We start from the raw sequence: 25,639 nt of genomic DNA, 5'->3' as shown, positions 1-25,639 counted from the left end.
AATAAAATGATCCTTATGAAAATGGGACAGGCCACTAAAAATACCATCTTATTTAAGCCTGTTCATCCCAAAGGATGATTGAAGCCTCCAAAAATAATCAGAGCCTCAGTATACTGCAATCTGGTTGTCGTGACAAATGAGCCAGAACAAATGCTGTTGCATTTCATGTGAAAGGCAAGGGAAACTTTTGTAAGGTAAAAATGTTGAACTACTGGTTTCCATATGGAATGGGGCAACTAGCTTTATTCTCTAGATATCAGTAAGGCTGTACTCACAATAGAATGACCTGTGAGCCAGTAACATTTTCTCTTATGGGAGGAGGAGAGTTGCAATGAAACTACATACTTTACTTAAAGACGTCTCTTGAAAGATATTTATATTAGATATGTTCTTAGTTTAACAATTGTTTCATTGTTTGACAGATTGGATAAAGGATGTCAAGAAAAACTCTAAAACCATCAAAATAGGTGAGGCTGCATTTTAAGTTTCTTGCAGTCTTCTGCTTATGGTTATTGGCACAGGCAAGGAAGCCTTTATTTCAGGAGTATGTGGATGGGAGATATTAGCTGAGCAAAATAGTCCTCATGCACAGGCTCTTAAGGGAAAAGACTGGAAAAAAAAGTATAAAAGAGTGCATCTAGCTTTATTTGGGTCAATTAATTATTGGTAGCTCAATAATTGAGGTCCCGTACCTGTTGGTGCCCTGAGGTTTTTCTCCTGAGATTTCTCTCCCCCTCCCCCATTTTTTTTTCTTGGTTCAGACTGGGACTCCGTGTTCCTGCCATCTTCCTTCTGGATGAGAATTCCTTCAGAGCTGACTGCCATGTTCTTGGGGGAGAGGTTGGCCTTGTGACCACAGTACTCTTAAGCTCTGGTTAGAGAATCAAACTGATGATCCAGTTAGAGTGTCTAGCATGATGATGTAGAGGACTGCTGCATTTTTCTCTTAACCTGAAAGTCTGAGGTCTCTAACAGTTTCCTATTTTAGAAAAATTGGAAAACATTGATATAGACACATCTGCTAAACAGCTCACCTTGCCTACTCCATGATCCTGCCAGGGACTGGCATGCTTGCTTTATGCAGATGTCAAAATGTAAAGAGTGGATTGCAGAAGGATGAAATTCATTTAAATTAAAAGAACCCTCAATGTGAACTCTTTAAATATGTCTTTTAAAATACAACTTTCTAATAAAGTAATTTTTTAAATATGTCCTGATTCTCGTTATTAACCTAAACCAATTCTAAGCCTTTCTGCTCCTTTTATTAAAATGGTTTTCCACCGGGGGCACGTCTTTCTCTGGTCCACCTTGGATGCCAGCCTTCCTAATAGCTCCCTTTCCTGCTCACTTGTTGTGACTTCACTTCTAGTAACATGGGGGCAGAGCTAGTAAACAGTCTTATGGAGCTTGGGGAAGAGCGTGTCTGAGCTTCCCCAAAGAAGGAATACAAGAATATTGTCATGAGTGTTAGAAATAATCAAAACAGTGCAACTGACTAGACCCAGTGCTGCTAAACTCACAAAGGTAACAAACTAAAGTTTAGAAGTAAAATTATTTATCTTTCCAGTATAGTAATCTTAAGCATTGTGTCAATAATAGGTACAAAACTTCCAGAAGGAGACACTATTTTCAAGCTGGCATCCCTTTAAGAGTGATTTTACAGCCCCTGTTAATAACTCAGTTCTCCATTCGAAGTATTTACTTTGAGTCAACATTCTTCAGTGACCCACTTTTGAAACAAAGGACAACATTGCATGAGCAATTTGCTTATCTATACTAACTGGAGTTAGAAAATAGAGAAGCAAAACCTTTAGATATGGGAGATTTTCCTGTGAATTTATCAGTGTAATCAGAGCAGTTGTAATTTTCATAATTACTTGTTTGACTTGTTTCTTTCATCTCAGTTCCTCGGATTTTGTTTGACGGCTGGACTTACCAAGATTTTGAGAGTGTTTTTGGCAGTGAGGATGAGATAGAGGAGCTTTCCAAGACCATGGTGCAAATAGCCAAGGTAAAACCATTGCTAATACAAATAAGTTAATCAGTGGGATACCCTGTTATCGATCCTTTATAGCTGGATGATACCTTCACATCTTATAGTGACAATGAAATTTCTATTCAAATAGTAATTAGGTAGGATGTTAAACAGTAACTGCTAAACTTAAATATCTTAAATCTGCGGGACTGGACAACTTGCACTCAAGAGTTCTAAAAGAGCTGAAGAGCTTTCCAAGCTGTTCAGTGAATCTCTGCAGCAGTTCTAGAGGACTAGAAAAAAATAGGGCTGTTGATTTTAATTGCAGATAACTCAAATTAATTACGAATAAAAAATTAATTGCGATTAATCGCAGTTTTAATCGCACTGTTAAACAATAGAATACTTTCACTACAGATTTGACAAAACACAAAGAAGGTACCAATGTGAGATTTCTAAAGATAGCTACAACACTCGACCCAAGGTTTAAGAATCTGAAGTGCCTTCCAAAATCTGAGAGGGACAGGGTATGGAGCATGCGGTCAGAAATCTTAAAAGAGCAACACTCAGATGCGGAAACTACAGAACCGAACCACCAAAAAAGAAAATCGGACTTCTGATGGTGGCATGTGACTCAGATGATGAAAATGAACATGCATTGGTCTGCACTGCTTTAGATAGTTATCGAGCAGAACCTGTCATCAGCATGGACTCATGTCCTCTGGAATGATGGTTGAAGCATGAAGGGACATATGTATCTTTAGGTTTCAGAGTAGCAGCCGTGTTAGTCTGTATCCGCAAAAAGAAGAACAGGAGTACTTGTGGCACCTTAGAGACTAACAAATTTATTAGAGCATAAGCTTTCGTGGACTACAGCCCACTTCTTCGGATGCATATAGAATGGAACATATATTGAGGAGATATATATACACACATACAGAGAGCATAAACAGGTGGGAGTTATGCTCTCTGTATGTGTGTATATATATCTCCTCAATATATGTTCCATTCTATATGCATCCGAAGAAGTGGGCTGTAGTCCACGAAAGCTTATGCTCTAATAAATTTGTTAGTCTCTAAGGTGCCACAAGTACTCATGTATCTTTAGCGCATCTAGCACATAAATATCTTGCAATGCCGGCTACAACAGTGCCGTGTGAATACCTGTTCTCAATTTCAGGTGATACCATAAACAAGAAGCAGGCAGCATTATCTCCTGCAAATGTAAACAAATTTGTTTGAGCGATTGGCTGAACAAGAAGTAGGACTGAGTGGACTTGTAGGCTCTAAAGCAGGGGTCGGCAACGTTCGGCACGTGGCTCGCCAGGGTAAGCACCCTAGCGGGCCAGGCCAGTTTATTTACCTGCTGACGCGGCAGGTTCGGCCGATCGTGGCCCCCACTGGCCGCGGTTCGCCGTCCCGGGCCAATGGGGGCGGCGGGAAGCGGCGCGGGCTGAGGGCCCTGACATCATAATCAAAAAGGCTGACAAAGGAGGTGCTGTCGTCATCATGAATCAATTGGAATATGACCAAGAGGCTGCTAGACAGCTCTCTAACACCACATTCTACAGGCCATTATTCTCTGATCCCACTGAGGATTACCTAAAGAAACTACACCATCTGCTAAAAAAGCTCCCTGACAAAGCACAGGAACAAATCTGTACAGACACATGCCTAGAACCCCGACCAGGGGTATTCTATTTGCTACCCAAGATCCATAAACCTGGAAATCCTGGACGCCCCATCATCTCAGGCATTGGCAACCTAACATCAGGCTTGTCTGGTTATGTGGACTCTCTCCTCAGACCCTACGCTACCAGCACTCCCAGCTATCTTCGAGACACCACTGACTTCCTGAGGAAACTACAATCCATCGGTGATCTTCCAGAAAACACCATCCTGGCCACTATGGACGTAGAAGCCCTCTACACCAATATTCCACACAAAGATGGACTACAAGCTATCAGGAACAGTATCCCCGATAATGTCACAGCTAACCTGGTGGCTGAACTTTGTGATTTTTGTCCTCATCCACAACTATTTCACATTTGGGGACAATATATACCTTCAAGTCAGCGGCACTGCTATGGGTACCCGCATGGCCCCACAATATGCCAACATTTTTATGGCTGACTTAGAACAACGCTTCCTTAGCTCTCGTCCCCTAACGCCCCTACTCTACTTGCGCTACATTGATGACATCTTCATCATCTGGACCCATGGAAAAGAAGCCCTTGAGGAATTTCACCATGATTTCAATAATTTCCATCCCACCATCAACCTCAGCCCAGATCAATCCACACAAGCGGTCCATTTCCTGGACACTACTGTGCTAATAAGCGATGGTCACATAAATACCACCCTATACCGGAAACCTACTGACCACTACACTTACCTACATGCCTCTAGCTTCCATCCAGGACACACCACACGATCCATTGTCTACAGCCAAGCTCTAAGATATAACCGCATTTGCTCCAATCCCTCAGATAGAGACAAGCACCTACAAGATCTCTATCAAGCATTCTTAAAACTACAATACCCACCTGCTGAAGTGAAAAAACAGATTGACAGAGCCAGACGAGTACCCAGAAGTCACCTCCTACAAGACAGGCCCAACAAAGAAAATAACAACACCACTAGCTGTCACCTTCAGCCCCCCACTAAAACCTCTCCAGCGCATCATCAGAGATCTACAACCTATCCTGAAAGATGATCCTTTACTCTTACAGATCTTGGGAGACAGACCTGTCCTCGCTTACAGACAACCCCCCAACCTAAAGCAAATACTCACCAGCAACCACACATCACTGAACAAAACCACTGACCCAGGAACCTATCCTTGTAACAAAGCCCAATGCCAACTCTGTCCACATATCTATTCAAGTGACATCATCATAGGACCTAATCACATCAGCCATACCATCCGGGGCTCGTTCACCTGCACATCTACCAATGTGATGTATGCCATCATGTGCCAGCAATGCCCCTCTGCCATGTACATTGGCCAAACCGGACAGTCTCTACACAAAAGAATTAATGGACACAAATCTGACATCAGGAATCATAATACTCAAAAACCAGTGGGAGAACACTTTAACCTGTCTGGTCATTCAGTGACAGACCTGCGGGTGGCTATATTACAACAGAAAAACTTCAAAAACAGACTCCAACGAGAGACTGCTGAGCTGGAATTGATATGCAAACTAGACACAATCAATTCCGGATTGAATAAGGACTGGGAATGGCTGAGCCATTACAAACATTGAATCTATCTCCCCTTGTAAGTATTCTCACACTTCTTATCAAACTGTCTGTGCTGGGCTATCTTGATTATCACTTCAAAAGTTTTTTTTCTCTTACTTAATTGGCCTCTCAGAGTTGATAAGACAACTCCCACCTGTTTATGCTTTCTGTATGTGTGTATATATATCTCCTCAATATTTATTCCACTCTATATGCATCCGAAGAAGTGGGCTGTAGTCCACGAAAGCTTATGCTCTAATAAATTTGTTAGTCTCTAAGGTGCCACAAGTACTCCTCTTCTTTTTGCGGATACAGACTAACACAGCTGCTACTCTGAAACCTTTTGTATTCTGTGTTGTAATTGAAATCAATATATTTGAAAATGTGGAAAACATCCAAAAATATTTATATAAATGGTATTCTATCTGTTTAACAGCGCGATTAATTTTTTTAATTGCTTGACAGCCCTAGAAAAAAGCTAATGTGGGATGACCCAGTTATTAAGATACCAGTCCTGGGCAAAATCATGGGACAGCTTTTAAAGAATACAGTCTTTATAGAATTAAAGGAAGGTAGAATAATTAATGCCAGTAATGTGTTTTATGGAAAATGGATTTTGTCAAATTTGTGTCTGATCTTTTTGAGATTAAAGAGTTTTGACAAAGATCTGTTATACTAGTTACTTCTGTAAGGTGTTTGATTAGTATTGTATAATATCCTGTTAAACTAGCACTAGGAATCAACATAGCAAATGGTAAATGGATTTTAAACTGGCCGACTGATCTCAAAATAATTGTAAATGGGGAATCCCCATCTAATGTGTTCTTAGCAGGGCCCGCAGGTATCTGCTCTTGGCCCAATGCTATTCAATATCTTAAACAATGATGTGGATGAAAACAACGCCCACTTCCCTTCCCCCCCCAAAATGGAAGGGACTCAGAAGAGAGCTACAAGAATGATTGGAGGTCTGGAAGACCTATCTTGCAGTGAGACTAAAATAGCCTTTTCTCTTTATTTGTATGCAGTGTGTGAACATATTCTTTGCTCTACATGTACAAACTAATATGATTGGGAGGGTGGAGAGGGGAATACAATACATGTTTACAGAGACTGGTTACCAGTTAATGTATTAACCTCTATGTTATTAGTATAACTGTGTGACAGCGAAAGCTTTCTAACTTACACTGAACTGTTCCCAATTCACTTTAGGAAGAACATTTTGATGGATACGTAGTTGAAGTGTGGAGTCAGCTGGGAAATCAAAAGCAAGCGTAAGTATGAACCTTTAGGATGCACTGATTGAAAAAGTGGCTTCTGCAATATAAAACCAGCTTATCTTTTTTAAAAAAGTATAAAAGCTGTTGTAATTAATCCATATAGATTTGAATTTTATATTTGCACTGTTGTTGTTTTATTTGTACACCTGACCAACTTGTTGCTCTTCTAATTGAATGCCAGTAACCTTCAAGGATCCTCTTTGCCTTATAATTTCCACGCAGTAGGAGTGTCTATACAGCAATTAGGAGGCGTGGTTGCAGCACATGTAGACACACCTGTGCTAGCTTTGATTAAGCTAGCTTGCTAAAAATAGCAGTATAGCTGTAATGGCACAGGCTGCAGCCTGTGTTTGTACCCAGTATCTTGGATCGCCTCCTGATTGCAGTGAGAATATACCCATGCTTTGTGAACTCAGTTAAGGTTGCTCATTTGTTTCCTCAGAATGGAAACCCTGAAAAGTAAAGAAACAGCAAGTTAAATCAGTTGCACCCAACACTGCTATTTTTCAGGCCTTAATCCGCTGTTATGAGACTTTATACCACATTAATAACCTTTCAAACTTTATTTCAGTTCAACAGTAAATCCCAGTGCACAAAAAATGTATAAACACTGCATCGTACAATATTAACTCGAATATGTACATGTTTTGTCTAACATATTAACAGATCTAAGTTAGTGGAAAAAACTTGAACGTATGAAGTTGGGAGGGGTTGCAAGTGCTTTGGAGGATAGGATAGGATAACTTAGTGGAGCTGGTGTTTCGTCTATCGGTTACTTTCTTATGGTTGTGTAAACAGTAAGATTGACTTTATATTATTTTATTGAGTAGCTTTAACACCAACTACAGACCAGTTTAAATATGTTAATATGAACTCAAAGGGCTAAATTGCCAACAGCACATGAATAAACATTACAGGGAATGTTGTTTGCTAAACTACAGGGAGAGAGTATACTTTATTTGGTATGCTTCCAAAATGAGGCCTGCTTTCTCTACACTTCTGTAAGATTTTTGGGTGATTTATGGAGTTTAATTCTTAGAGTAAGTGTAATTTGCCTTCATTGTACTCCAGCTTCTTTCTCCACATTGATACAGTAAGTACTATTCCATTACTTCAAGAGCAGTGGAAGCTCCTCATAGTAGAAACAGAAGCTATTTTCTGCATTGTTATGTGGGTTTTTTATTCATGAAGTTGACTGTTAACACACCTTTACATATCTTTAATGCTTATCCATTTTTTGCTAGCCATGCTGACCAAGAGGCTTAAAATAGATCTCACTGACCTTGGCAAAGCTATTAGAGGGAGGAGATCTAATGGATTGCAGTTCTCCTTCTCTTTGGAAGTGGTCCAAAATACAGCTTGGATAAAAAGTTTCTACTTGTACACAAATTAGTGGGTTTGTGTTTTACAGTTCTGATGTTGGAGTTTCCAGGCATTTGAGCTTGGCTCCCCTTTGTCAGACTTCCACTCAGAATCCCTACTTGTAGCCTTTATTATGCATTTCCCCACTGCATTTTGCTGGGGCCACTTAATCTGTTTTTTCATTAATCTTGCCTGTGTACAGTAGCCATAAGAATTTAGCTGTTGTTTTGGCCATGAGATGACACACCGTTCTCCACCTTAAGATCACAGGCACAATTGAGAGGCACTAAGTTGTGGGGCCAATATCTTCATTTTACCCCTGGAACTCAAATCACAGTATTTAATGCCGCCATTGATCAGGAATAATAGATCTAAGGTCACTCTGCCCAGGTATCGTGTACGACAGTAGACTTTCTTTCCACCATTCTTGGGGCTGGCAGACTTCAGCAGTTTCCAACCATATCAGTGATTTTGGCCCTAACCTTCTAACTTGCAGAATTAAGCTAACACACTGCTCAGGCAAGTCTGCTCTTGGATTGGTTTTTATTCATAGTGTCTTGCTTTAGTTTTCACTAATTTTACCTCAAGCATCAGGGTAAAATTGTGTTCTTGTGTCATGAGTATGCATGAGTTGTCTGCTGCTGCTCACCAGAAAAGTACAGGGTTAGAGTTGTCCATGTCCTTGTTGGTTAATCCACATAGTGGCAGTATTGTAACATAATTCTTACTGTACACCAGCTGACTTTCAAGGGATTGTATTTGAGAAGTGAAAGAACATCAGAAGGTAGGGAGAGCTGAAGTTGGATGTTGGCACAAGAATGAATCCCTGTCCTGTAGAGATGTAGGTCCTTGATAGAAGAACAGTAATTATGTATGCTTCATATACAGGTTCTATATTTCAGCTCAGTACTAATGTGGACACAAGAACGAATGGATATAAACTGGCCGTGGGGAAGTTTAGGCTTGAAATTAGACGAAGGCTTCTGACCGTCAGAGGGGTGAAATATTGGAACAGCCTTCCGAGGGAAACGGTGGGGGCGAAGGACCTGTCTGGTTTTAAGATTAAGCTAGATAAGTTTATGGAGGGAATGGTTTAATGGGATAACATGATTTTAGTCAAAGGAACAGCGTGCCATCGCTGGTAAATAGTATAATGGCTAATGAGGGTCAGGCTGGAGAATCTTGCCTACGTGCTCGGGGTTCTACTGATCGCCATATTTGGGGTCGGGAAGGAATTTTCCTCCAGGGTAGATTGGCAGAGGCCCTGGAGGTTTGTCGCCTTCCTCCGCAGCATGGGGCAGGGATCGCTAGCTGGAGGATTCTTTGCTAATTGAAGTCTCTAAACCACAGGATTTGGGGACTTCAACAGCAGAGTCAAGGGAAAGGGTAGGGACAGCTTTGTGGCCTGCATCATGCGGGAGGTCAGACTAGATGATCATAATGGTCCCTTCTGACCTTAAAGTCTATGAGTCTATATTAATTCTGTTAAGTACTTAGTACAGATTTCCCAGCAATTCATCGCTTTCCCTGAGGGTAGGGTTGGCTGCTTTTTGGAATCTGACCGTGAAGAATCTGTACCATCATAATGGTGCTCCTAGGAACAGCTAGCTTCTGCCATCAGATTACTTCCCAAGCCATTGGATGGCAAGACAACAAGGAGATCTGGCTTCCTTATGGGACTGGTATTTTTACATTGTAGTGTGAATCTGCTTATGTTGTAAAAGTAAATTAGCCTGCTGACTTTAAGCACCACTACCTGTTGGCTATAGCAGCTGACAACTGACCAGCAGGAATTGTGCATGTGTGTCAAAACAAATGCAGAAATGTGTAACAGATGTCACATCAGTTACCTGACAACAGGATCTGCTGAAGTTATGTAAAATTCTGCTTTTTGAAAAGGGTTCAGGGTTGCGGAGCTGTAAGTAAGAACACAACAATTCTAAACTTAAATACACGATCACTTAAATACTAATGTGATAAATGACAAAATTGGCTTTTCTGATTGATCCTTCCAGTGGACTTGTGGTATGTCAGCTGTAAGGAGGAAGTTGATTGGCTATGGAAACGTCTTAAATTTCCTAATATTATATCATAGCATTATGGAAAAAAGCTCATAGACCATTCAGTACTGCTCCCAATGCTGGATTATTCCATACAGTACACTTTGTAGTATTTTGGTCAATTCCAAATTAAAATCCCTTAAGTGATACAGCTTGTTGGTTGCCTTGGTAGGCTATTCTACAGCCTAATAGACTTTTCTCTCAGAAATGTTCTTTTTCTCAATTCCATCCTTTCATCCCATTGCTCCTAGTTATACCTAAATAACACACCAAACTCTTTTCCTTCTGCTTCTACCATTCCAATATTTGTAGACTTCCCAGCTCTCCTATGCAACCGTTTAGTATTCATTTAGCATTTTTAATAATTCTCTCAGAATAGATCATACAAATATGGTGGGAAATGCAACCATAACTAGTTACCCAATTTAGCAAAGATTTTTGCTGTAGCTTTTTGCTTTTTTTTAATCTTAAGGCTCATTAAAGTTCTAATAGGTCTCATGACTGTGTACACTGGTTCCTTACTAAAATTACTTAGTATGACAAAGTCAGGCTCAATGGCTGCAAGAGGGTGGTGGAATCAGGTATATTAGTCCTAGGATGATAAAAGGCCCTTTTCTCTACAAACTGAGAAGGGGTTACCTCAGGTCAATTAGGGACACCTGATTCCAATTAAGGGCTACCTGAGACCTTTTAAAATGCCTCCTCTGGTGAGAGAGGGAGGAGAGGAGACAAGCTGCCGCTGGGCTAGTGGAGTTAGAGTAACCCAGTCTCATCCCAGTTGATTGGCACAATTAGAACAAGCAGACGGACAGAGGGAAAAGGAAACAAGAAATAAGGATCGGGAGCAATTAATTGGAATTCCATTTCTGGGGGAAGATTCAGCTTTGCTCTCTACCCCTTTCTCTCCTCTTCCAGTCGCCTGTCCCGCTAGACAACAGCTCTCAGGGGTAGGCACCGGCTGGCAGAGTCCTGGACCCTCTTGAAGTTCTTTAGAAGAGCGGAAGCAGGGAGATAGGCTTCGCTAGGGTGAGAGGCTGCTCCCCTCCCCATAGAGTAAACAACCAAAACTGAGTGCCTGTTTAGGGGAAAGACTGATACCCTGGGGCCAACAACACCCCACCCCCACCATGTGGCTGTAAACCGCCGGTTACAGTTATTTAAAGGAACAGGCAATGATACCGGAGTACCTGCTGCTAGCCTGGCGCGGAAAAGTTTCCTACCATGGAGGAGGCAATAAGGCCACTCTCCCCAGGAACCTGATGCAAAGGCTTTCACATTATGTCCAGGAGAGCTTCGTGGAGATGTCGCAGGAGGATTTCTACTCTATCCTCAGACATGTTAACAGACTTTTCCAGTAGCTGCACTGGCAAGGACTAAAAAGTTAAGCATCTAGGGCAAACTGATCATTAAAAACCCATTGCTAACATACCATGCCTATTCTATTCAAAATAAATGTTTAAAACACTTACCTACTGATCCTTCCCCTGATTCACGGTCCGGGTTGCCGCCTTGGGAGGGTTGGTAGGGGATCTCCGTGAGGGTGATGAAGAGATCCTGGCTGTTGGGGAAATCAGCGTTGAAAGCGCTGTCGACTGCCTCGTCCTCCTCATCTCCTTCCTCATCTTCCCCGTCCGCGAACAGCTCCGAGGAAGCGGCCGTCGACAATACCCCATCGTCAGAGTCCACGGACAGTGGTGGGGTAGTGGTGGCGGCCGCACCTAGAATGGAGTGCAGTGCCTCACAGAAATGGCATGTCTGGGGCTGGGATCCGGAGCGTCCGTTTGACTCTTTGGTCTTCTGGTACGCTTGTCTCAGCTCCTTGATTTTCACGCGGCACTGCGTTGCATCCCGGCTGTATCCTCTCTCCGTCATGGCTTTTGAGATCTTCTCATAGATCTTCGCATTCCGTCTTTTCGATCGCAGCTCCGAAAGCACGGACTCATCGCCTCACACAGCGATCAGATCCAAGACTTCCCGATCAGTCCATGCTGGGGCCCTCTTTCTATTCTGCGATTGCATGGTCACCTCTGCTGGAGAGATCTGCATCGTTGCCAGTGCTGCTGAGCTCGCCACGATGTCCAAACAGGAAATGAGATTCAAACTGGCCAGACAGCAAAAGGAATTCAAATTTTCCCAGGGCTTTTCCTGTGTGGCTGGTCAGAGCATCCGAGCTCGGACTGCTGTCCAGAGCATCAACAGATGGTGCACTGTGGGATAGCTCCCGGAGCTGTTAGCATCGAATTCAGTCCACACTAACCCTAATTTGACATGGCCATGTCGAATTTAGTGCTACTCCCCTCGTCGGGGAGGAGTACAGAAATCGATTTAAAGAGACCTATATGTTGAAATAAATAGCTTCGTTGTGTGGACGGGTGCAGGGTTAATTCGAATTAACGCTGCTAAATTCAACATAACCTCCTAGTGTAGACCAGGCCTAGGGGTAAGGAACCTAGCAAGCAAAGGATTTAGCATGCAAAACTACTCATAATTAGAACAATGATTTAAACACCAAATTAGCCCACATTTCAGCCAAGCTGGATTAGTTGGTACAAACCATGTCTTCCAGTAAGGTTTTAGTTGAGCAAATATCCCAGAGAGAGACATTTTCTTGATAGGTAATCCTGAATTTTGCTGGGATTAGTGCAACTGTTCTTGAGACACAAACTTTTTACTTGTCTATGTGGTGGCACTCTAAGGATAAAATGTGTAATAGCCTTGAATAAGTGTCCCTACAGCCTTAGCTGCTTTCAGGATTTGCCACTAACAATGCATATCAGAGAGGATAGTAATGATAGTGCTGCATCTCTTGTCTTCCTGTTTTCCTGTGTAGGGATCCTAGAACTCTTAAGTGATCCAGTGTATGTGGTGTGTCCAATTTCAGGAATTTAGGGATATGTTTCTCTGTTGCTAGAATTCCAAGGATAAGGATATTTGACAACTGACTTAATTCAAGTTCTTCAGTTTTCTCTCCGACAAATAATTGCTACCTAACACAGCAGCATGGTCCAGTAGATAGAGCTCTGAAGTAAGCATCTGAAACATTGTCAGCTCAGCCACTGATCTTGTGACCATTGGCAACTTCTTTCATCTCCTTGTGCCTCTGTTTTCCCTTTGGTTGTATCAGTATAGATAGTAAGACAGTCCCTATCACAAGGAGCTTATATTGTGTGTGTTCATGTGCCTAAAACAATGGGGCTTCTCGGCACTACCATAATACAAATAAATAATTTTGCAAGCTGAAATGCTTGATGTTTCCTTTGCTTAGAATCAACGTCTGCATGGCTTATTGTCATGGTTATGGGGTGAACTGGGCTTTGGACCCCTTTAGTTCTTCTCAAGTGTACCCCATAGGTGACCAGCCTGCTTTCTCCACCTCACTCTGGGTCTAACCACTCCAGCCAGGGTCTGTAGGTGACAGTCCCCACCCTCTTTTCCCAGCTGTGTTAATGTGATCGGCCCAACTGCTTTTGTTCTGTGTGTGTGAGCCCTGTCGCTCCAGGGACCTGTGAGTAATGATAGTGGTTAAAGTGACTAAAAAATGGTATCTTTAAAAAACAAAACAAATATTTATTTATTTATTCATTCACCCAAAGGTACAAAGCATGCAGAGAAAAGAATAAAAATGATAAAGGTCTCTAATTGCATATTTCCCCTTATGTACATCTTAATCTGTCCTTACAAGCATTTACAAGTTCCTCTGAGCCCCATCTCTGGCTAGGAGAAACAGGCTGCTCTCCTCGCAGCATGGTGTGTCCTTGTCAGACTTTCAGCTCTCGCTGAGGGTCCCTGGCAGCCTTTCTTAGCTCACCTGAACCCCCTCCTTTTTCTAGGCCTGAGGACCTGTAATTGCTTAGAGTTCCCTTTGATCTCTCTTTTTCTCAGCCTTGGCCAAAGAACTATGTCACCAGCATTGAGACCGAGGAGTAGCCTTTTCATGGCTGTGAATCTAGCTATTGTGTCTGAGTGTGTGTTGGGATGCACCTTAGCTAGGCCATTATACTGCCTTTCCTTCTTGGTTCCCCTAAGAACCATTTTTTGCTCTAACTCCATAGCAAATAACTCACCATAAACACAGATGTATGAACCATACTAATAAAAAGACATTTCCTATTTCATCACACTTTACTCATTTCTGTACACTCTTGAATCTAGGGATGTCACTTTAAACTAAAGCAAACAAAACACCACCACCTCCTCATCAGTAAGAGAGCAAGAAGTGTGGAGTTCTGATGAGTCCAAAAATAGCTATTTATAAAAACTTTGAGTCTCCTTTCTTTTCAACTAGCTTTTCAGAAGAGCACGAAGGTTGCTGGTGCACTAGTTTGACCACACCAAGGCTTGACAGTCTGACTGCTCAAGTTCCCCTTAAATCGTGTTTTCTGTTTCTCTTATAAAGTGGACCGGACATGGTCATCTTTAACTTATTTTGGAGAGCAAAAAGTTAATGTTGTCAGTATTCCAATGTTGGCTGGAGCTGTGGCTGTTTGCTCAGAGGTCCTGCCCCTGTTTAGCCTATTATCTTTAATCAGTTCCTTCAACTCTGACTTTTACTCTTTGCCGGTGCATCCGAAGACTATATTGGTTTTTAGTACACTTTGAACCTTTTTTTATCCCTGAAGTGAATGGCCTTTAAAGGGGCCACTTTTATTTTCCTATAGAAAAGAAAGCATTGTTCTAACTGAAGCAGTTAAGTTAAATAAGATCAGACTAAAAAGGTAAAGTGTGCAGTACACACTGTACAGGTCTGCATGTGTCTGTTTGGTGTCCAAACTGCCTCAATTCAAGGGTACAAGTTTTACCTGCAAGACCCAATGTTTCCACAAATATGGAAACCATATGATCTAACGTTAACAACATTCTTTCCACAGTATGCCCACTTGCTACTGATTTGTGAACTAAGGATTTTCTTTTCCTTCAGTCATCCTGTGCTCTTTATACAGGCTAGCCTCTTGCGGCATCCACTTGTTGACTATTTACACTCTTGTGCTGAGAACCACTAGAAGCAATTAAAGATGGGGGGGGGGGGAAATCTTGCTAATCTTCTCTTCATTTCAGAGTCCTACACAGAAACAGGAGTTTACTTGCTGTTAATGAGTGGGATCTTTTTACTCTGCATTTAGCCTTTCTGCAGAACTCCACAGTACAATGGACAGATCTTCAGTCTAATATTAGGTTCTTTTGCTTCATGTGAGGTAGGGAATGTGGAAGAAAATCTAGTTTTCTGACAAGGTAACTGCTTTCCCTCAAGAGTGACTCCTAATTGACTCCAAAGTGACTTTCTTTATATCACTCAACAACAGCAAAAATTCCTTGGCAGGCTTGAAGAATAAAATTCCACAAGCTTCTCATCCTGTAGCATTTGGCTTGAGAAATGTAACCAGAGAAATGTTTAGAGGGCCGAGTGGCACTCTTTTCCCTGTCTCTTCTCAGGCAATTGGTTGCTTGCTGGACAGATTCTCTTTCACTAATCTGTTACCTTAAAATTCACTGAATTTTTATTCTGTTCTTTTCCCCAAATGTCCTGGATCAGTTTGTTGTAGAGGCCTGAATATACCACTCAATGTCATACTAGACTTGGAGATTCCACATGTGTAGTTTATTCCTGTCATTCAGGCAGCCATTTGCTGATAGGTGGCACCACCAGCTCATGAATGCTGCTTGGAAAAGATGCTTTTCTCACAATGTGCTGCAGGAGCTTGGCTTCCTACCGAAGATGACCTTCAGGCATCTTATTAATTGTTGGTGGGAGTAAAGCAACAAAAACCTGTGCTGGCAATTCCATTCTTCAGGTTAATCCTTGGAAGAGTAATTATTAATCAAAGATTTGCTGTAATTCACTCTAGTTTCCTGGTATTAACTAGGGAATGAAGTGGCATGAAAGGACAATTTCTTAATTAAGTAGACAGCTTTATTCTGTCCAATTTCCCGGACAGGTCATTAATTTCAGGGACTACTGACTACCAACCTTATAGAAAGGCTAAAGTTAGAAACTTGCTGAATTTCAAAGGGTCACATAGATATAGCGGAGGATGTAATGGGCTTCTGATAACATGCCCCATGGCAGACTTCAAATATGCTGAAGTGCAAGTACTGTGCATTAAGACCAACTGTGTATTCTAAGGTCAGTGATGTCATGAACTGCAGTAATAAAGAAAAATCTCAGATGCCAAAATGTGTGGACAGATACTTTAAATTTTATAGGGGGCAAATGTAGAGTTTGAAACTGTGGATGTTTAGAAAATTGACCTTCATTATGCCAGGGATAATGGAAGCCCTGGAAGAGTAGGGAAATGGTAGATCTTAACTGGTTCAAGATAGATTCTTAAAACTTCCAATGTTTTAGAGGCATCTCTGAAGTTAAATTTGACAATGGTGAAATATATCATAAATATTTAATGAAGTCTTTGCATAACAACCATTTCTGTTCCCATCATACTGTACCTCATTATAACTTTTAAAATGCGAGACAGTAGTTTTTCTTTCAAAATTGTCAGTGGTAATATGTGAAAATATTGTTTTAAGACACTATAGAGCACTATTGGGACACTGTAAAGTTTTAATTTATAGCATGCTGTACATGGACATTCAGCTATTGCTGTTTAGGGAAGATGGGAGAGTGCACACTTGATTTAAATCCTCTATCTTGGTTGACAAATGGGAGTGTGCCTAAATGAAGTCTTTAAGCATTAATCATTAATCCTGTCTTATTCAGCATAAAGCTCTCATGGGCTGGAGAGATAGCTTGACAGGTTAGTGGGCCAGTTTGTAAATCCTGTTTTTTGCACATGAAGCTGCAATTCTTCTGCTGTTACTTTCCTCCCCGACTCACCATAGGCCAAATATGGAATTTTGATATGTGCAGTGAAGCTCTAACAAGCCAAGTTACTTGGGTCCCTGAGATGATCTGACATTCTGAGGAAATCTGCAGTGGCATTACTCAGCTTTTTTATATAGAGAGGCCAAACAGGGATGGGACATAAGAATTCAGGAAGCCCTGAATTCTAATCCTACCTTTTGTCAGCGATCTGTAATGTGGAAAAGGGTGGGTGGGTGGCTGCGTGTGCATGCCTGCAAGGAACACTACTGTGCCATAAATCGTCTCTAGAAAGTGACTAACAGGTAAAACTTTCAAGGATGTTAAGGGGATCAATGTTCAGGTGAAACTTTGAACATGAAGACACTAATAATTTTTAATCAAGATTTTCTAAAAGATGCTCTAGGAATTATTTTGGGGATCAGCTATGGCCTGTGCTCCACAGGAGGTCAGACTAGATGATCACAGTTGTTCCATTCTGGCCTTAGAATTCATGAATCTATGAAAAACTAACATGACATTAAAAATCAGTTTCTTCTAATCTGCAATGGCAAATAAAAATGCCTTCATCATAATCACCTGGTTACTGCAAGTTGTTACTCCAGGACAGAGTTAAGATTGTGTGGGTGCCTTAACTATCTTTCTTAACTTAACATATTTGGATTTGTTTTAGTGTAACCTTAATTCTGAATTTCTAAGGCTTGCAATTGTCCCTAAATAAAGCATTACAACATCCCTGAAATGTTGGCCCTTAAATTACTGCTACAAACTGGCAGCTGTGACTCCATCTTAATGTAGTTTTTGTTGAGGATTATATGGTGAGATGGTGGCGGGGGACCTTGATGGAGGGCATTTTGGCAGCACTTGTAATTTAATATTTAATAATAATTTGATAAATCAAGGTTCTGGTTAGTGTTCCAGATGCTGGCTACCAAATAACAGCAGCGACTTAGACCACTTTTTTTCCCTGTGTTGGGTCAGGAGGCTGTGACGTTCCCTCACAGATCCAGACCTAAGTATGGTGCTTTGTGCCTTTCCCATTTGAAGACTGGATTTTACTGCAAGGCACTCTACAGGGGGTTACACCTCTACATCCATTTGGAAGTGGAGATTAAAAGCACATGATTTAGGTGGTGGACAAGGCGCTGATTTTCCCCTATAAAGCGGTAAATGATCTGGGACTGCCTTACCTGATGGAGCAACTCTTCCACATACCACACTGCATCCAGTTGCTGGTGCTCTTGAGCTGCAGCCCCTCTGAAAACTGCCAGCAAGGTGTCCTACATGGGAACCCTTTGGTTTTTGCATTCGCTTGGATCATCCCCCATCTACCCTACTCCACCAGTGTATTTGGTTCAAAACTGGCCAGATTTAACCTCCCTGCTATGCTGCAAAGTCCAGTTGTCTTAACAGGTATTTGGGGGAAATGAGGCAGGTACGGGGGATTGAGATGTTTTGGTTGGTAGGAATATAAAAGGCAGGAGCTTCTGACTTGTGTGTGAAGATGTGGTGGTACTGTCACTCTTGTATTCCTTTTCATGGAAAGGGTGGCTACAGCTTAGGGTAGGGATTCTCTTATGCTGTATTTAAATCAATGACTTGTTTGGATAGTGGTGCTCTAACTGTGGAATACATACACTGAGGGATGGGAAAGACAGTTCTTACTCTTCCAGAATGAGAATGGAGACGGTAAATATGGCAAATGAAGAAAACTGACATTCGTGATTACTTGCAATCTAGTGTTTTGTTCTGGATGGGAGAGGGAATATATGTAAGATAATGACAAGTGGAATGGTTCAGTGGTATTTCAGTGCAATGTTTTGTCCCGAGGCAACCAGGTGTCACTTAAACTCCAGAGAGGTGAGGATGCTGCAGAAGCAGTGTACTAGGCTCTTGGGAGTAAAGAAGGAATCTCCTGTTTGCCACTTTTGCCAAAACTGAGATTGCAGAGTTATTGGCAAACTCCAGAGGCAGTTTCAGCCATGTTGTCTGAAAAAGTGCTCAGATTTTCTTCCTTTGGCTACTGTTGCAGAGTTATATAATCTACCCCCAAGTGAAAATCTTAACTGTAGAGAGGATGACTGACTTAAGAAAAATCTCTGGGTGAATAATCAGGTACCAGGGGAAGAGAGGAGGGAGGGAGGGGAGATGGACTCCTTCTCCCTTCCCATCATACAGTTGGAGTGGATTACTGTACACAAAATTAGTCTGTTTCTGGGATTTCAGTTCTAATGTAACCTAGTAAGTGGAATGAACAGTTTAGGATGGCCGTTGCTAAATGACCTGCCTCCCACTCGTGTACCTTCGAATCATAGGGATCTTTTTCTTGTTCAATGTAAGCAAAATGAGTAAACAGGTACCATCAAAGTGACTCTTGCACCAGTGCAATTTAGGTTTAATTCTGGCAATAACCATTTGGCTCTCAAACCAAAATCTACACCACAATTGCTAGAAGTCTGTGTTCTTAGATAGTATTATAGTTGGGAATTTTCTCTTTGCTCTGACTTGTTCATTGTAGGTTTGCAGTGTAACTACAGAGACTTTAAATTCCCTGTTCAGCTCATCTGTCTGCTTCCACCTTGCCTATGGCTAAATAGGGAAGTTGACTTTGTTCTGATGAATCAGATGACTTAAGGAACGCACACAGAGGGACAGTATTTAATTTGTGAAGTGAAAGTAATAAAGGACTCTGCTTGAGCTGCTAAAAGTCATTAAACATAATTTCTACATCTTACCTCTATGTAGTTTACTGATAAATCATCCACTTCACCTAACTGTGAGAAAATTACAGCATAACTTTAATATTGGAAGATTTTTGACACTGCCTGTGTAGCCAGTTGATCCTTGCACTCAGTGTTTCATGAGGGAGCTGAAGAATAAAACAAATGTATCTGAAAAACAACAGTTCTGCTTCTACATATGATTTCTCTTCATTATATTACTGATGGCAGCTTTCTAAAAGAGGAGATTTCAGGGTATGTCTAAACTAGAAACTTAAGTCGACCTATATTAGTAATTACTGCAGTGGTGCATGTCTACACTACCCTCCTTGGGTCGGTGGTGCAGGTCCTCACCAGGAGTGCTTCACACTGCCCCTCTGGGGTTAGTGAGGGAGCTGAGAGCCTAGTCTCCGCTCCAATGGCAGCTGCCTCACAGGCTCCCGGGCTCCTGGTGGGTTGCCACCCCCTTTGTTCTCTGTTCTTTGTTGGGAGCTGTGGCGGGGAGCCACCTGGGCTTCTCAGCCCCCCTTCCCACGACGACCTGGACTACCAACATTCCAAGTGTCACCCTAACTATACTGATGTGAGCCCTATGCCTCTCGTGGAGGTGAAGTTATTACGTCGGTGTAGTAGGGCATTTACATTGGTGGGAGCAAGGCTGTAGTGTAGCAGGTCAATGTAAGCTGCCTTATGTCAACCTAACTGTGTAGTGGAGACCAGGCCTAAGAGTTTACTTGTTTCTTTTACTTTATTTTCCACCTGACATCCTATTGATTTATAAGAACTGGCTGATGTGGGAACATTTCAATTATGCCACAAATAGAGGGTGATAATTTCAGGTAGGGCAGGGTCAGCGAACTCTTGAAACAAAAATCTGATTTTTGTGCATACAGGGTAAGAAATTTTTTTTTTTTTTAAAGTACAGAAAATGTATAGGTAGAAAGGTTTCTAAAAACATCCACGTTTTCTTGAGGCCTCAAAATGCTTTGAAGATTGCATAGCTTGCTGAAAGCATCTTCACATATTCCACTAACCTTAAATTCAACAGTACAATGACAATCTGAATCTGCTCAACAGCTGTCTGTTCCAGAACAGAATTCAGTTCTATTGCTTGGCTTAAGTCTCTTCTTACTGAACATGAACTGAAGGGATAATCCCTTCTGATGAGAATATAGTTGATACACATACGCACACCAATGTCTTTGTTTTTCAGGAGCTGTCCCGGGGGAAATTCCAAAATGTACATTTCATCTGAGAATTTACATGTGAAAATTGCAAAATTAAAATTACAACAAAAATGGCAAAATTTTAGCTCTACTGTGATAACCTATTATAAGTATAGGAGTACCTCAGCAGTGTTGTATATTTAGTGATACTGGAAGAGGGCATGCCTTGACAAATCTGCCTAGAATGTTTCACCCGCTACAAAACTTCCAGATAGGATGTACTGCCTGTTGCATGTCTTTACCTCTAGTTTTACTTTTTAAATTACTCATGTGAATATCATGCCACGTCTATTGCCTGTAGCCTAACAATGTGTTTGCATTACAGGGAGCTGATTCATTTGCTCACTCACCTCTCAGAAGCTCTCCATGAAGCACAGCTTAAGCTAATACTGGTCATCCCACCTGCTGTCACACCAGGGTGAGTACTGCATTGATGGGGGAGATTCCAGATGAGAAATTCTACTTTGTTCTCTCATCAACAATACATTGAACAGCTTTCTCAAAACTAAGGGCAGATCTACACTAACCTCCCAATTCGAACTAAGGTACGCAACTTCAGCTACGTGAATATCGTAGCTGAAGTTCGAAGTACCTTAGTTCGAACCTATCTCGGTCCAGACGCAGCAGGCAGGCTCCCCCGTCGACTTCGCGGTACTTCTCTCGCCGAGCTGGAGTACCGCAGTTGACGGCAAGCACTTCTGGGTTCGACTTATCTCGTCCAGACAAGACACGATAAGTTGAACCCAGAAGTTCGATTTGCTTGCCGCCGAACTACCGGGTAGTGTAGACCTACCCTAAGTGTGGTTTGCAGGAGCAGGGACGTACTTTAGTATGATGCCTGTGATCACATGGTTTTGCTCATCACTCTCTGTATATTCGTAGACACTAACCTCATTCATATTTTTTTTTTCCAAAATAGCTTGGATTAAGGCCGCATACTGTGCATCAGTCCAAAATATCAGGGCAGAACTGCCTGGAAAAACAAAGCAGACACATTTGTGAAACTTTGTGACTCATCATCACGAGTGGGATAATGTGTGTGTGTCTTTAAGACTTCTGGCACACTTTCAAAATGTTGTTTAAGAGATGGGGCTAGGGGAAGGTGTGAAATCTATGGTAACTCAGCTTTATTTTGGTTTGACTTTCACATGCATGTGAAATGCATCTAGTACCCAGCAATAGATGCAGCATGGCCTTACTATATATACAGTCAGGCAAAGTAAGGCGTTGGCCTTCGTGGCACTAATAGCTGAGAGACAGAAAGTTGACTTGAAAAGAACACACAATACAAATTCACCGGTTTTACAGGAACTTCTGATTCAACTGAAGTAAAAAAAATTGTCTGCTTCTATCTTTCAATAAATATTATAGGAAGGTTCTTTACTTCCTAAAATGTTACTCATTCAAAAGTGGAAGCCAATCACCATGGTGTAAACCAGAATGTAAATTTCAGCAGATCTGGAAGGAAATGGGTCTGTGTAGAGGAGCGGACTCACCCCTGCGGCGCCTCCTGCTGGTGACTTCTGGGAATTAGCTCTTCCAGCATCCTGGAGCGCCCGCTGCAGGCCAGTGTCCCTCCTGGACCCAGGTGCCCTTGTATCTGGGGTGCTGTCCCCGCAGCAGTACACCCCTCAGTACTAGGGTCTCCCCTCACCAGGGAACCCCCACCCACTATCCCTACCTCACCTCAGAATAAGGCTACTGCCAGTCACCATCTAGCCCCCGTTCCCTGGGGCAGACTACAGTATAGGCCACTCATCATTGGCAAGGTGGGGTTTGGACCTGCTGCCTTCGCCTAGCTCTGGGCTGCCCTCTGCAACCCCCAGTACCCCTTGGCCTTCCGCTAGGCCGCAGCCTGCGGCTTTCCAGGCTGGAGCTCCTCAGCCTGTCCCTAGCCCTGCTCCACTCAGGTACCTTGTCTGTAGCTTGCTGCAGCCAGACTCTCTCTCTGCCTTCAGAGAGAGACTGTTGAGCTCTTGGTTCCCAGCCTTCTTATACAGGGCAGCTGGGGCCTGATTGGGGTGTGGCCCAGCTGTGGCTACTTCCCCAATCAGCCCAGTAGCTTTTCTCTTTGCCCCAGCCCTCTGCCAGGGCTGTTTTAAACCCCTCAGGCAGGAGCGGGGTAACCACCCCGCTACAGTCCCCCTGACCAGTGACCACACTCCTGTCCTTGTTATTACTTTAGTTGTCCCCCATAATTTTTTGGGTTTCAGGCCCTGTGGGTCCTCCCCTTAGGCTGGGGGGAGACCCTTTAGCAGTGGGCGGGCTTATGCCTGCCCACTTCCTGGACCCCAATATGTACAGTCCCCCTTTCTTATTTTCATGAACCTCAAACCCTCTTAAACCAATGTCCACAAAAGCTGTAACCTTTGAGTACATCACACACACACAATATGCTGGGGACCATTGCGCCAGGCAGACTGACCACAGTTGATGGTATCACACCAGGCATCGTGGAGTGAAGTTCCCAGATCTGGCTCAATCTTTGTGAATCTCTGTGGTGCTGCCGGGTAGGGTCAGGGTATGCATCCCTTTGCATGGCCGTGAAGAGTTTGAGAGCATTGTGTGCTGGGGTGGTTTTGTCCAGCTGGCGACTTGGCCAAAAAGCATGTAATGCCACTTTTGACTATAACGAATGATAGAAGGAAGGTCAGATCTTTGCGAGACTGACATTTTACACAGAGTCAAACCACTTTATGCTCAGGATTTGGCACTGACAGCGCATATGAAATGCCACTAATTGTTCCAAGTCTGTATGTACTGATTCTATCTGTCCCTATGGGCAGCCAATATAACAGCAATATTTATGTATCTCATATGATTGACTTTGACTGCTAGGCATTCTGGATTTTAGATATACTTAATCATTAATTATTTATCTGAATGTAAATGCCTAAAACTGATGACAGTGGCGAAATGGGTGGTAAGTGTTGGTGAGCACTATCTGGAAGCTTGCAAACCTAAATTGCAATTAGTCTGCGGGCAATCAGTTTGGTATTCAGGGCAGTCATCATCTAGGTGTGCAAGCCAATTAAACAAAGATTGTCACTCGGGTAATGTGCAAAAAAGAATAGATGGATTTACTGTGGTGGGGTGATAGACAGGATCCATAACCCCACTCTGTGTCCTCACTCCCACCTTGCCTCTGAGTGTATAAACCAAAAGGAGTACTTCTCCATAGTTACATAAACATTGGTGGATCACCAATGACCATTTACTAACATTAGTGGCGGTGAAGAAAAGTCCGTTATGCTTGCACCTTTAGAAATGCAGAAATTTGTGATAAGCTGAAAGCAGGGACAATTTTCCTGGACTGGCCTGTTGACGTTAATGAGGTTGCAATGCTGATGGAGATTCTCAAGGGCCCCAGCCTATTGCTTCTCTGTCTCATGATGTCATATCCCAAACACTAGGACAGAAGCAAGGAAAGATCTGACTATTGTCTGAGCAAGTCCAGGATGGCTGTGGAGCATGCCTTTGCAAGATTGAAGGGGAAGTAGAGATGTCTCATGACAAGGTTAGATGGAGGCAAGGTGCAGATGTTGTTGCTGCATGCTGTGTATTGCATAATATGTCATGGCCAAGGGGGAGAAGATTATTGCTAGAGTGGAGGGATGAGGTGGACAGGCCGTCTGTTGCTTTTGAGTAGCCTGAGATGGGGCTAATTACCAAGGCCACTGCAAGTTCTGTCCTGGTAAGGGAAGCTTTAAGACAGCTTGCAGTACCCAGACAGTAATTTAGCTGGTTTCTCAATTTTTTTTTTTTTTGAGGGGGAGGGAGGTTATTGCTTTTGGGGGATCAACATTTCCACATTGTAAGACACAGGAAATCTGGGTTTTCACAAAACAGAATTTTATTAGGTGCCACTTACTTTCTTGTAAGTGCAAGGTACTGTCCACACTCAACTGCATGACTGACAGGTTGCAGTTGGAGTAGCCTAAACAGTTCTCATTATTGTCCAGTGGGGCTAAATGAAAGGGATAATGCTGCTGGGGGGACTGGAGTTTTGAGGAGAGGGGTGTTTGGCCTGAGCTAGGAGGAGTCGTTCTCCTTGCTGTGTAGTAGCTGCTGTGGAGTTTGTCTTTGGGTGCTTTGATCCATAATGTGCTCTAGCAGCTGAGTCTGTTTCAACAGCTGCAGCGTGTCATGGTGCACCTCTTGGTCTGGCTTTATCCCCTCCAGCATATGTTTTCTCCAGTCATTCTCACTTGCCCCAGACTCAGCACTTTGCACTGATTTGGAGAATGTCTTCCCTGTCAGTTTCCTTTTCCTTCTTATCATGCTTAGGCTGTCAGCTGGTGTAAAAAGGGACATAGTTTAAGGATACTGCAGTTGAGGTCACTGATAAATACAGAGAGCCAGTGTTAGGTGTGGGGTGGAGAGGTAGGACAGAAGATAAGTACTTCAGCTCTGCACTTCTTCCCTTGGGCTGTTGATTTATTTTAAAGAGGTTCACAATCACTAGTCTTTTATTAATTTTTAACAGTACACTTTCAGGTGTAGTAAAGCCTGCGAAACTTACTACAGGCAGTCATGAGCCATGAGGATGTATTAATCCTGAGGGCAGAGAAGTGAGCTGCTTTAGATTTCTGGCTGTCACCTGGGGTCATGCTTCTGAGCTCTTCTCAGCAATGATCCCTGAAGAGGTCCTTACAGAGTGGTGTGGGAAGATCTCCTATTGTGGTGGGAGAAACAAAGGCAGCTCTGCCTAAAAATGTCCTGGCAAAAGTTAAATGCTACTTGCTGGAAAAATTCCGTGATGAGCCAGTGGACTGAAAAGTTTCATATACTAAAGTAAACCAGCTTCTTCACCAGCAGCACAAGTGCACTGTGACTGCTGGCTAGTGAAGTTAGTCTGTCTAAGCCAAAACCTGAGTTGATCACGCATTTTCACCCTTTTTTTTTTTTTTTTTTTTTAATGTAACCCCAGTCTGTAAATGTACACACTTGGAAGTGCTT

The 25,639-nt window shown here is 42.5% G+C and overlaps 1 protein-coding gene across 14 annotated transcripts in view; it reads left to right on the top strand.

The window, feature by feature from the left end:
• CHID1 (chitinase domain containing 1) overlaps window positions 1–25,639 on the top strand; it is a 275,561-nt gene that overhangs the window by 17,076 nt on the left and 232,846 nt on the right. For all 14 annotated transcript variants that reach the window (XM_065594671.1, XM_024109643.3, XM_065594673.1 and 11 more), the window contains exons 5-8: window positions 423–467; window positions 1,905–2,011; window positions 6,431–6,492; window positions 21,006–21,098. In XM_065594671.1, the coding sequence (XP_065450743.1) occupies window positions 423–467; window positions 1,905–2,011; window positions 6,431–6,492; window positions 21,006–21,098 (307 nt within the window). The remainder of the gene's footprint in view (window positions 1–422; window positions 468–1,904; window positions 2,012–6,430; window positions 6,493–21,005; window positions 21,099–25,639) is intronic.

Source organism: Chrysemys picta, chromosome 4 (genome assembly GCF_011386835.1).
Source record: "Chrysemys picta bellii isolate R12L10 chromosome 4, ASM1138683v2, whole genome shotgun sequence".
Classification (NCBI taxonomy): Eukaryota; Metazoa; Chordata; order Testudines; family Emydidae; genus Chrysemys; species Chrysemys picta.
Note: the sequence above shows the minus strand (reverse complement) of the source record. Positions and strands in the feature narration are given on the sequence as shown.